Genomic DNA, 14,192 nt, shown 5'->3' with positions numbered 1-14,192 from the left:
AAAATTTAGAAAAATACAACGGGGCCGAAGCCGCGGGCAACAGCAAGTAAATAATAAATAAATATAAATTGTGCTTAGCTTTTGGCGATAGTTTTTTTTATTTAGAAAAAAATCCTTAGTAATCGTAATCATTGTTGTCAAATCGATTTATTTATTTTTATTTGACATTATAATTAAGAATTAAACTGATGGTTAATGTAAAATATCTCTTTTTTTTAGGCAAAAGTAAGTGTCAAATATGTTTTTTTTAAACTAATTTTACGCATTGCTGGTCAGGATTTGAAACAGCATCTCCTGTGGCTTTACGCACTACGGGATTCCCGGTAGTCTGGTTGGTATGTCTCTGGGGTTTGATCGTCATCCGTAGGACGTCCACTTGCCTCCCTCATAGACCTCAAGTTACTTCAGTTGGGAGCGGCCCCACGGCTTTAACCAGACCATCCGTCCGTCTCGTTGGTGGCTGTCCTACGCTGCGTTGCGCTACGCTGTGCTTGCAAGTTTTTGAAGTGACGAAAATAAAGGAAAGAAAGAAAGAAAATAAATTTATTAACAACACAAGACACAACAATAGTATTAAGTACAAATAGACAACACGTAGGAAAGTATGTGTCATTGCGGTTGCGAATCGGACACTGGCTCAGCATAATGCTGAAGCGTTAATAATAAACACCCCAGCGCTGATTTTCAGCCAGCACCGTTGGTGACCCTCGGACCGCTACAAAGATATACTACACAGTTTTATTACTATACATAAGACTAAATAAGTAGATAATTTGTAAACTATGAAACATATTATGTATTTATTTTGTGGCTTTAAAAGACATCCATCAAAGAAGAAAGGAAGAGGTTATCCGTCATAATCATAATTATAGTATTTATTCAATAAACAATACAACCTGGATTGTTTCAAACAATCTTGTTGGTGGGCGTCTCTGGCGTTTGTGATTGGTTTGTGGTTGGTGAATTGGTTGAAATGAGCCAATCGCAAGCAAGACTAACATCAGACAGACCTCTCGACACTAACGCCATCTAGCGATGTTTCCACGGCGTCTTACGACAGCGTGTTGTTTCAGAGCGAGACGGTGTCAGAAATCCACGCTATGGTGTCCAGCAGCAAGCCGATGATGACGTGGACGGTGCTCCGAGCGGCGCAGCAGTGTCGAGAGGCTTGCGGCGGACACGGCTTCCTCAAGGTAAAATCAACGTCATCATCATCATCCTACAGCACACTGCTGGACATAGGCATCTTCCATAGCGCGCCACAACACTCTGTCTTCAGCACCTCGCATCCATCCGCCGCCAGCGACTCTCTTTAGGTCGTCCGTCCACCGTGCCTCAGGACGCCCTACACTACGTTTTCCCGTCCGTGGGCTCCATTCGAGGACTCGTCTGCTCCACTGTTCATCGGTCCTGCGACAGACGTGGCCGGCCCAACGCCACTTCAGCGAACTAATGAGGGCTATCGCGTGTGAATTCGCCACTGAGGCGCTAGTTCGTGAGGTCTCCGAAATGTCAAATCTCGGATTTGATCCTTCGAAGAAACCCCTGGCATTGCTCTCTCCATAGCTCGCTGAGTGACCTGTGAATTTGACAATCAACATGATTCTGAAGATTCTGCTTTGGCTTTTGAGGCTCTAACAAGCACTTATGCATGTCAATAATCTCTTCTACCGTTTCGGAAAAACGTTTATTGAGATTCCGGCAAGAAACTCAAAGAGGTATATATTTTTTAAGGGTCAAATACACTATGTCTTTGCCTGCATGCTTATTTACTTGATAGCTATTAGATTTTATATGAGGTACTTGCAGAGATGGGGGCGTGCAATCGGGAAAAATACATTATGAACGACTGGGATGGGAGGTCCTCCACTGTCTGGGACTGTTGCCGGCTAAAAAACCCGGCTGCACGTTGCCAACTCCCTGGAGGAGAACGTTGGAGGCACAGATATAGATTACACTAGATTACGCAAATGCATCTACTTCGCGTGTCCGAACCCCGACCAAACGTCGGGGTTGGCCCCATACAAAGACTGACCGCTAACTGACTAATCATGACCAGTGACTGACTCGAGCCCCACGGCGCGGGCGGGCGGCGCATTTGAAATGATTTTGCGCGGATATCGGGGAATTCACATAGCTAATTCGCTCTTGAGACGTCACAGTAGACATAAAAAAGTGACACGGTTGGTTTCTATAATCTATATCTTTGGTTGGAGGGGTTTAATGATCTTGCTCTGTTACACATTATTTTAACCTGACTACGAAGCTTGAGGCTCGATCCCCGGACGGAGCAGATATTTGTATGAATAATACTAATGCTTCTTCTCGAGTCCTGGATGTTTAATATGTATCTATAATCTAACAGCCTTATTCATAAAAAAACCTTAATTGAGGTTTGGTCGGTCTGTTACTTAGCAGACTGATTAAGCTTGTTAGACGGTTGTCAAGAAGTATGATTCATAAACGCTTGCTAGCAGTCTGCTAGTTGTTGAGCTGCTGATAGACGGATTAGACGCGTTATGTTGGCCACCTTGACAAATCAAAGACAAAAAATGGCCTAATCGATAATTTAAAAAAAAATTGACAGCAGTGACAGCAAACTAGCAGGAAAAAAAATAAAAAGCGAGATGTTTGTTTTCCCGCCATTTCCGATCCGCATGTTTATGTTGTGCAAAAAGCCATAATTATGTTAATCATCCTAATTTTTTTTTTCATATTTATTGTTGCTAATTTAGAGGATTTTTAAATACAAATTCCTGAAAATAAATTTTCCTGTTTTTTTTTTTAATCTTTGCGTAGCCCTGTCTTCACTTTAAATATCTTCGGTATGGTTTTTTGCTCTTGTCAAAGTCAGCTGTTCAAACTTGTGGCGGCCATTTTGTGACTTAGCAGGGAGATAAAGGAGGGTCTACGGTCCTCTAACTTTAGCAGAGCCTTGATCGACTGATTAGCGCTAACAGACGTTTATGAATCATGTTTTTTAGCATCGGGCCTTTAAGGAGCCTTCAAGGAGGCTCTAACTTTTTATGAATAAGGCTGTAAGTATGTTTATCCGTTGCCTAGTACTCATAACACAAGCTTTGCTGACTTTGGGACTAGAACGATTGGTGTCAAGTTCCCCGTGATATTTATTTACTGTTTTTTTTTCTTAGCGAGCGAACCTCGGCGACATTCGCAGCAACCACGAGGCGACAGTGACGTATGAGGGTGACAACAGCGTGCTGTGCCAGCAGGCCGGCAACTGGCTGCTGCGGCAGTACGGCGCCGCGTGCGCCGCGCAACCGGTGGACTCGCCACTGGGCACTGTGGCCTTCCTCCAGCGGGGGGAGGACATCCTGGCGGAGAAGTTCCAGGCGCGAGCGAGCGACGACCTCAAGACTACTGAGATGTGAGTTCGTGTTCTTTTATTCAAACTGATGTTTTTTCTATAAAAAAGATCGTGCACACGGGGTAGAGAGAGGACGGTGCCGCGTTTCGCTTTGGTTTAATTAGGTTTACTTTTTAATATGATTTCACGCAGATATCATTATAAATAAGGATTTTAATTCATGTAGAAGCGTATGTATGCGCTCTAAATTGTACTAAAAATTCGTTAATTTCAATTTGTGCAAAGTTATTAGCCAATTTTAGGTATTATTATTTACTGTTTTTATAATATGTTTTAAACAAGTGTGAAAATTTGCAAGCAATTGTGAGTTCGTCATAGTTATTCATTACCCCTATCTCGGCGTGCGGTGCCAAATTCTGCTTCGCAGTCAACCAGTTTATCAAACTATTCATAGTTTATTTTTTGTTACAGTTATACTATCAACGTACCGTTGGCTGCTCTGCTACCTCCTTAAGGAAACCCACGACCAATACCAGTCCCTGATCGCTTCAGGCCTCACAAAGTTCCACGCCAAAGCGAAAACGCAAGTCTACAAATGGCAGACACTAACACAAGTCTACGCGGAATACCTCGCACTTATGTTTAGTTTAGAATCAATAGGACGAAAAGAAAAAGATCTCCAACCGGTGCTGGAGAAACAGTTCTTGTTATACGGCCTGTGGTCGTTAGATAGACATTTGGTGGAGTTGTACCAAGGCGGGTTTGCCCAGGGGGAGGGTTTGGCTAAGTTGTTGAGGCGGGCGGTTTTGGAACTTTGCTCTGATGTGAAGAACGAGGTTGTGAGTATAGTGGACGCGTTGGGGCCGACGGATTTCGTGCTCAATTCTGTGCTGGGGAAGAGCGATGGCAAGGTAAGAAGCTAGGCTGCTAATTAGACTAGACTTATTATACTTAGACCTGAGGCCGTATCGTCTAACATTTCTGTCACTCGCGATCACAAATGACAGTTTTTGTATGTCACTGTCAGAAACGTTAAAGTGCGGCCATATGCAGGTGAAAACGATAGTGATTCCAAGTGCGTCAGACAATAAGGCTCACAGGCCGTATTGCCTAAAGGTGCGACCACATGCAAGTCGCTCGACGCTCGTTTCCAGCGTCAAAACTGGTCACATGTCATCATCATCATCATCATGTCAGCCGAAAGACGTCCACTGCTGGACATAGGCCTCCCCCAAGGCTCTCCACTCAGACCGGTCTTGTGCTTTTCGCATCCACCGCGATCCCGCGATCTTAACCAGGTCGTCGCTCCATCTTGTTGGAGGTCTACCGACAGCTCGTCTCCCGGTCCGCGGACGCCATTCGAGAACCTTTTGACCCCATCGGCCATCAGTCCTGCGAGCAATGTGCCCCGCCCATTGCCACTTCAGTTTCGCAATTCTTCGAGCTATGTCGGTAACCTTAGTTCTACTGCGGATATCATCATTTCTGATTCTATCCCGCAGAGAAACCCCGAGCATAGCCCTCTCCATAGCCCTTTGAGTGACTTTCACATATCACATAGCGATAAAGCTGAAAATGTTGAGCTTTATCGCTGGAAAAAAACCTTTTCAATTTCGGCAAAAACACTGTTATTTTTTTTTTCATTCACTCCAATTTCTTTTATACCACTGCCACGACTGCTACTAAATGAGATTAACCCGTCGAACGCCCTGCGCGCCACAGTGGCGCGTATCGAAGTACTCGTGATTAGTAAATTTTTGTTACTAGTTTCGATCACCCTTTAACATAGGGTACTAGTCCAAAATTTCCCAAAAAAGTCGTTGGTCGCGCGACGGGTTAAGAAATCAGCGTCCAAGACCAAGATCATTCCTGCAAGCAGCCATCTTGTCGCTGCTGCTCGACGCGGCGACTTGACGCTACTTTTTTGAGTCGCGGGAAATTCAAAATCACATTCAAAATGGGGTCACGTGACCAGATTTATCGCTGCAAACGAGCGAAGAGCGACTGCATGTGGCAGCACTTTGAGACTTATAAGTCAACACCAGTCATCCATTTATTATGTTGGTGAACGCCCTACGCTGCCAAACAGCGGGAGTTATTCCCACCTGTTACCACCAATTTTTACCAGTGGTAACAGCTGGTGGGATTTTTTCCCCATCTTTTACCTACTTTAGTAGTTACCACCAATTACTTTAGTGGTAACAGATAGCAAAAATATTCGCAAGATAAAAAAACTCCATAATTATTAAATAGAATAGAACCTTTTTTAATATGTTGACAATAACCTGCTGAAAATTAAAATGAATGTGGTGGGGTAACTACTTGGATTTTTTTCCCATCTCATACCCACTAAAGAAATTGGTGGTATCTACTGGAAAAAAAATCCCAGTTGTTACCACCAATTACTTTAGTGGTAACAGATGGCAATTTCTATTCCCGTTAGTTACCAGTGGTAACAGGTGGGAAAAAAAATCTCACCTGTTACCACTGATATCAAAATAAAATAACCCATCAGCGGTCATTCGGGAACTTGTCTAATCTTGATACTCTTCCTTTCCAGTTGTACCAAAACCTTCAAAAGGAGTTCTTCCACAATCCAGGCGGCCTGCAGAGGGCGACGTGGTGGCGCGACGTTGTACCCTCCAAGCTCTAGAATACCTTTCACCTTTACTGTGACACTCCCAAGAGACGAAGGTATTTGACGTGATAGAAGTTTTTAGGAAGAAATTTTTCAAAGTGATAGTATGATGGTGTTACACTGCCTTTATGCGTTTTAAACTGAAACAACTTATTGTTAGGTGTTTAGCTGTCAAATCTAGGTTTACATTGGGGTAGTCGAACCGTTTGATTTGAGTCTCTAATTTTCCGCTGAAAATATTTTTCTCTGATGATTTCAAACTGTTTCATATGGACGATAGATTTTTTTTTACATGAATCATTTATTCACTATTCGCAAAAACAGTAAGGTCCGACCGAGACTGTTTTTCTAATCTCGGCCGAGACCGAGACCGAGACACAAAAAAATAAGGAAATTTGTTGGCTGTAGGGCCGTACTATTTTATATGGCGAGGAATGCCAATACTCAAAAATATTAGCGTTTCGCTTGTTACTCTTGTTAGCGGGTGTCAGTCAGTAAGTAGCAAGTGCCAGACGCCCGAGCCCGGGCAAGGCGACCAATCAAAATCCCAAGGAAAGCGCGCGCCAATATTTAAATTGAGTGCCGCCGCGGAGTCTCGGTCGCCGCCTGTTTTGGGCCAAGACAGACCGAGATCTCGGCCCGATTTTTGGCCGAGATTTGACGAAACCGAGACCGAGATCTCGGTCGGGCCTTAAAAAACAGTTTGATAGTACAGTTAAGACAAAACAAAAAAAAAGAGCTGGTTTTATCCTATAGGATTCTACAGGATTGTCCTGAAATATATCCTGTACAGTTTCCAGTTTTAGAAAAAAAAAAAATCGTTCGTCCGTATGAAACAGTTGGAAAATTAATCATTTAGAATATTTTTGGTGAAAAGCTAGGATCCTGTTTCATTTTTGATTCACCGTAGAACCTTCTCACAGTAAGCGTCATAATGAATATCGTTCTCAGGCAATGCGATGTCAATATAACATTTCTGAGGCTTCCACTTTGAGTTACTAATCAGTTGGTTCGATTACATGTCAAAATACTAGCATTTGCCCGCGACTGCACCTGCGCTGTATTCGTTTTGCGCTATCCCGCGGGCTATGCAATCATCCGGGATAAGAACTATCCTACATATGTCCTTTCATTGTTTCAAACTGTCTCCGTACCAAATTGAATTTAAATCGATTAAACGGTTTAACCGTCAAGAGGTAGAAGGACAGACCGAGATACTTTCCTTATTACGGTATTGGTTAATAAGAATAATAAAGTGAAAAGGAAATAACACCCATTTGCAGCCATTCTTATACTAACATAAAAGCGAAAGTAACTCCGTCTGCATGTACTCTTCAATCTTAAACCGCTGAATCAATTAAAGCACAGTACCCGGCGATAAAGATTGCACATCGGTCTTTGGAAAGAGACAAATGGCTGTTTACGACTATTTCCGAACACTGACGGCCGTCCATCAAGCATCGTATTTATTAAGTGACGTTTGATATCAAATAAAATACTGCACTTTATGAACTTAATTAGTTTACGTCAAATTAATGACATGTAAACTTCGGATATCTATAGAGAGCCGTTGCAAATACTAGAAAAAGGATAGTTCCCCCTTTTTCCTAAAGATGCCATCGTACATGACTTAAAGTTGGGGGGTTTCAACAACTCTATATTATATATTTTCATCTAAATGCGTCCGTACTCTATTACAGCTGTACAACGACTGACAAACGTCACATAAGTAGTGTGTGAGAGCGCTCTACGAAGCCGAAATTTGCAGAGTCTCTTTCCAAATACCGATGTGCTATCTTTATCGCCCGGTACTGTAATAATTTAATTCCATTTTATTTCTGGTACAGAAACAATTTGACATCCTGTGAAGGGCACAGTTCCCGCAAAAACGAGCTAAACGAATACTTCGCAGACGGAATCGTGGCCTACAGCTAGTCTTTAATAATTTTTGACCAACTACGAATGTCAAGTCCGATTTTGGTGGCATTATAGGGTTAGGTTAGGTAACCGAATGGGATCCGAGGGATGGGCATAGGAGCAGAGGCAGACCCAAGAGACCTGAGCGCTTTTCAACTCGATTGGCAGGTGCATGCCCAGGACAGGGAAGAGTGGCGGAGAAAAGGGGAGGCCTTTGCCCAGCAGTGGGACATAATACAGGCTACATTAAAAAAAATAGGGTTAGGGTTAGTAGTTTTCATTTTGCCCCTTAGTTCGAAATTACCCCAGTCCATCAAATTGTATAATTTAACCCAGTGACTTGAGATTAGACCGCCTTTACTGTATCGACATAAAATTTATCCGCATGTCACAATTTTTGAGATTTACTTCGCATACATAGACGACTTATTTTACTGTAAATTAATATCTCTGTATGATTCTCTGTAATGTTTGATTATGAAAACAAAAACTTTTTTGTAGTTAATTCGTTTGTTCACTGAAGCGATTTGTATGTTGTTTTTTTTGTGTAAAGTTTTTGAGTAATTTTCGTTGCCATCAAAAGTCTTCTCATATTTTTGCTGTAGCAATACCATTTTTGTAGTCACTAAACGTGCATTTGGAATCAGCATTTTACGCCAAATATTGTATGAATGTTACGAATTATTTTCGTATATTATGTTTTATTTTAGTTATAGGTAGGATCAGTTGGGGTAAATAAGTCGATAGGGGTAATTACATCTCTGGGTTGTTTGCATGAGACTAACTATTGAATTTAGTAATTTAAAGTATTTTTTTTCAATGAAACTTACTTATAAAAGCAATTAGATCTTTCTGAGTATGAAACTGCCCCTTATAGCATATTTATCCCAATTGAATATATAATAATTATTTTATATTTTTTTAAGTATAGTATTTTTCTGAAATAAATATAATTGCTTAATTGATAACAATATAATCATCGCTTAAAAGCGTATTGTATTAAAAGTTTTTATAATAGGTAATCAGATTATTTTAAAAATATTTAGCCCTACGCCAAGAAAGGATTTTACCTTTTAACTTGGTTGATTTCAGAAAATTAATATTATTAAACCAACCTACAAAATAATTTACTCATTTTTAATTTAATTAAAAAAGACGAAATTCTCAATTGGATAGCATTTATTTCACAATAAACTCTGATCAGGGTTTAATGAAATTAAATTTAAATTTTATTCTAAATAATTATGTATTAATATATAACTGTGTCCGTATGTACAAATGTGTTCGTCACCCGTGGCTACACTAAAAGTGTTACCTAAACGAGTATTAAATATTTTATAATGTCGGTTAAATGGCAGTGGATGGATGATGTCTGAAATTATTTGTCTCATATTGTACATTTGTCAAAATCTTTTAAATGACTTTCAATCATACAAACATATCGAATGAAATATTTCACATGTCTTTTTTTGGTGCCCAAAACAAAAAGTAGCAGCACGTCTTTTGAGCATGATTGAACACGATTTTAATTTTAATTCAGTTTGTGTCCAAATAAACATTTAAATATTTAGCAGTTCGAGGTGTGAGTGGCAGTCAACCAATTTGATTTCTGTGCCACCACAGAATCGTGTCGTAATGGCATTTTACGTCATTCGATCGTTATCGAAAACAAATGTACGAGTTGACACTTCTTACTCTTGTTAGCGGGTGTCAGTGAGTTGCAAGTAGATACCACACGCGCGAGCCCGGGCGGGGCGACCAATCAAAATCCCAAGGAAAGCTCGTCCCACCGCGGAGTTTCGGTCGCCGTCGAGAAATGGCTGTTTTGGGCCGAGACCGAGACCGAGATCTCGGCCCGGTTTTTGGCAGAGATTTACCGAGACCGTGATCTCGGTCGGACATAAACATTGTTATAGACAAATAAAATTATTTATGATGAGGTTCCATGGTGGTCCAGAAATCAAATTAATAGAATGTATGTATGTACGTTACACATTTAACTTTGTGTATTGATTGTTCTTTGCAATGTGTAACTTTTTTAAATGTATACAATTGAATATTTACATCCACTGCAGCACAATAACGCATACCGCCGAATTATTTTAAGATTCCATGCAGTATAGCTGATTAACATTATTTTATTTTGTATAATTTTTTTGATAGTTGAAATGTTATTTTATTTTTATTTTTAGTCTTGTTCGTGTTATTTAATACTAAGCGAAACTATTATAAGGACCGTCAACGTCGTGTACACTGTCCAGCATTCCGTGTATTTTAAGTAAAACATAATAATTAATATATTTTGAGGAAAGCTTTTCATAGAAAAATCGCTGAGTCACTAGAGCTATTGTTACGGCGAAAATTCTAACAGTAACGCTGCTTTTCAACCAGAAATCCACCATGCATGCTGATTTGCAGGTGGTAGGACCTTGTGCAAGGTCCGCCCGGACTGCTACCACCATCTTGCTCGCTAATCCTGCCGTGAAGCAGCAGTGCTTGCACTGTTGTGTTTCGGCGTGGAGAGTAAGACAGCCGGTGAAATTACTGGCACTTGAGGTATCCCATCTTAGGCCTCTAGGTTGGCAACGCATCTGCAATACCCCTGGTGTTGCAGATGTCTATGGGCGGTGGTGATCTCTTATCATCAGGAGACCCACTTGCTCGTTTTCCATTCAGTAGAATAAAAAAAAGTGCAATGACTGTGTTTTTCATTAACCAATAGGAACGCTTCATTTACCTCGCCTCGCTCCGCTCTGCTGTTTCCACCAGAGCGGTGCTGTGCTAGGCTAGATAAATGAAGTGTTTCTATTGGTTAATGAAAAACACATTTCTCGCAACACAACACATCCTCTCGCATTTCTGTTGGAAACGCATATTAACATTTTTCATACAAAATTGATGCCATGTTCAAGCATTTTACATCAAAAATTAATGAGTGTATAGAAATTGGTGCCCTCATTTACTATATAAACCCTGAATTATATTTCACATTATATTATATTAATTACGGTTATATTTTATTTCATGTAAGCGTGCTCCAGGTGCATAATGTTGCTAAAATATATTCATGTTTATGTTTAAAATGATATTAAAATTAAATGTTCGATACATTTCCATGTAAAAAAAAAACCTGTTTAATGAATTCTAAATATCGTACCTAAGTACTCTTTGACAGGGTAGTCAATACTTTAACGGTGTATGTATAGTTAATAATTAAATAATTATTTTTGTCCAATGGAATGTTACTGTTAACTTATGGCTGTTGTCACATTCATTGTTTGTTTTTGGTTATCTTGAATCCACTGTTTATTTTTTACTTGTATATGAAACGGATAAAATTCCATGTATCTGCATCATTTTTAATATTTCCTATCGGTTTTGGCGAAGCGTTTGTTTGACGCGACAGTCACTAAAGTTACCCTATTTCTGATAGATTGATAAAACGTTAACTTGGTACTGCTAACTTACGAGATACTAAATACAACACATCAAGCCAAACTGTACATTTTCTACACCGTGTTTTTTTGATATCCATTAACTTTATCGCAAAAAAAAACGAAAATAAAAATCTTTTTTTTTCTTGCTTTACATTTATTGTTAATTGTTAAAATGTTAAATAAACAAACTTGACAAGTGACATTGACGTGAAACATAAGAGAGGCATTAAAAATCCACATATTATAACTTTCTTTTGCTAAATATCTGTGAATTAAACACGGGTTAGTTATGCACATTGAAAAAAAATTGTGAAACTGATTTGAAAAAAAAAAAAAAAAACTCTTTTACTGCTAATACTTAATTATCTTAACTTTTGATTATATTTTAAACAGTAAGAGTTAGGCCACTAGTGTCTTAGAGAAATTAAGTTCATTTGACCTGTAGATTGTCCCCTTTAAATTAACGGATATCAAAAATAACACGGTGTGTAATTTGTGTGCGTTGCACTGCGTATCCCAGTGGTCGACATTTCATAGGACAGGGTTTCTCAAAGTGGGGTACGCGAACCCCTAGGGGTTCGCTATTCGACGGTAGGGGGTTCGCGACAAGGTTTACGTGATGGTGGCTGCAAGACTGGCAGGATGATTAAGATTTGTTTTTGGAGTCTTTATGTATTTTTTATTTCAACTCCAAATTTGTTACTTATTTCTTTGATATTTGTTTCAGTTTATACCTATTTTCGTTGACAAGACGATTCTTACCTATATTTGTTACCTTTTATTGAAATAAATAATATACATTATATTATCGTGATGATTGAAATAAAAACTTAGTTTCTCCAACAGCCAGTTTTATTACTTTCTTTGGGGGGGGGGGGGTAGGGGTTCGCTGTCGTCTAGAAACTTAACTTTAACAGGGGTACGTGGAGCCATAAGTTTGAGAAACCCTGCATAGGACCATGATGTAACCCCGAGAGAGTATTGATTTATTTTGAAATTCGTTGTACATAACAATTTACGTGATGCTATGCGTATTTCTTGCAAAAATTCAATTCTTTGTGAGACGTAATGTTATAGTGTATTATAAAATAATCATGACTTAATAAAGTTGACATAATTTTTTAGCACCGTTTAAAACTCAATCTATAAATCAAAGCGTATCTTGTAAACTCGTCACTGTCAGAGGTTTTAGCTCAATAGTTTTCGTAATTAAACATACTGAGCGGCAAAGAACCTGGCCCTCGAATGTATGCAAAAATGGGCCAAATTTTGTGCCGCTGAGTATATGTAGGTCATTCTGTTAACTTGTACAAGTTTAGGACTCCAAAAATATTCTTGTTATTGCCGTAACTGTTTTCTATTTTTAACAACAGTGTATGTAACTGTACATAACTACGCATTATGTACAGTTACATACACTGTTTTATCTTCACACATATTATAAACAAAACCACAGACAGATATCGAGATAGACGACAAGAGCGCTTCAGACTGTATGAGAACCAAGCGTGTCGAATTTTTCATATCTACGATGACGTCACGAGCGAGATTTAGTGACGGGTAATCAAGACCGCACGGTACCGATTCAAAGGCGCGCGGGACCGATTCAAAGGCGGACCGGCGGCTTTTTCAAAGCTCGCGCATTTAGGTCAAACAAAACTTTAACCGTGGATCAAACTTTTTACACGCAAGGTAGGTAAACTCTTAAGGTCCATCTCGATATAATGTCTGTGACAAAACAAATCTTTGCAACAAGACATTCTGAACATCAATGGCGGTAAATGATAAGTTTTCTGACGCATGTCACGCAATCGTAGTTTTTTTTTTAATCGAGACAAACTAGACGCGGCGTCGACTCTCATATCGTTCGATATCATGTTTGCGAGATTTGTCAAAGTTGTTTGCAATTGAATTAGAATTGAGGTCCAATCTGCTTTGTTTTTGAGAATTGTTCGAAAATTTTCTAACAAAACAGTTATTATTTATTGTTTTTGAACACATCACAGAGGGTTTATTATATGTGTGTAGACGGTGAAGTATTTAAAAGTGCTGAAGATTTATAATGTTGATTTTAAAAAGTATTTAGGACAGGAGTTGACACGCGAATTCCCTGTTGCTAAGAAAAATTACCACATTTGTCACGTATAGCAGTGGTTTCCGATCCTTTTTATGCTCCGACTCTCACACATGTTGACGGCGACATTTCGTAATTTTTTTGCGACACCTTTTTTAAAGGAAATACCTGCGTGTAACTCTAGATGCAAGTGCAGCCGATCCAAGTGTACCGTCTGGCGACACCTCTAAAACAGTGCCGCTACGTCCTGGGGCGTCAGAAAGTTTGATTATCAGTACCTTTTAAATAAATAAATACCTAGTTTGTTTATACTCTATATTGTATTTAAAAAGGAAATACAAAAAGGTTACAAAAATAGTGTCCCTTAAGGGACCTCTGCCAGTCAACCTTTGAGTGGTAGAGTGATCAACATAAAAAATTGACATTGGAGTTGGCGATTAAGTGACGTCATAATTCAGTATTTCAATACAATATTTAGTGGCGACGTGTATTATACCTGGATCTTTATAACCTCGCCCCAAGCGAAAGATGGCAAAAAAAATATGTAAGTCAACTCCTGTCGTAACTACTTTGAGGCAAAAAAGCTGCTATAAAACCTTTAGTATATCCTAGTTAACATTCATTATAAATTATAAACTTAGTTTTGTTTTAGTGTTTGTTATAAATGAATGCTTTGCACTGTCTCCAGAGTACGTGTTGTCTGTCCCTAAAGTGCCTTCCTCGAATATTTACACTACAATTTATAAATAAAGTAACTTCTATCTGAATGTGTGTATCAATCCTAACCTGGAAAGTATC

The 14,192-nt window shown here is 39.3% G+C and overlaps 1 protein-coding gene across 1 annotated transcript in view; it reads left to right on the top strand.

Annotated features, from left to right (window-relative positions):
• Positions 1 to 14,161, top strand: part of LOC141427913 (peroxisomal acyl-coenzyme A oxidase 3-like) — a 42,630-nt gene extending 28,469 nt beyond the window's left edge. The window contains 4 exon segments of the mRNA XM_074087516.1: positions 1,074 to 1,193; positions 3,153 to 3,396; positions 3,800 to 4,239; positions 5,889 to 14,161. Of these exon segments, the coding sequence (XP_073943617.1) occupies positions 1,074 to 1,193; positions 3,153 to 3,396; positions 3,800 to 4,239; positions 5,889 to 5,981 (897 nt within the window). The 3' untranslated portion in view covers positions 5,982 to 14,161.
• The last annotated feature ends 31 nt before the right edge of the window (positions 14,162 to 14,192 follow it).

This window comes from Choristoneura fumiferana, chromosome 5 (genome assembly GCF_025370935.1).
Source record: "Choristoneura fumiferana chromosome 5, NRCan_CFum_1, whole genome shotgun sequence".
NCBI lineage: Eukaryota > Metazoa > Arthropoda > Insecta > Lepidoptera > Tortricidae > Choristoneura > Choristoneura fumiferana.
The sequence above is the reverse complement of the archived record's forward strand: the minus strand, read 5'-3'. Positions and strand labels throughout refer to the sequence as shown.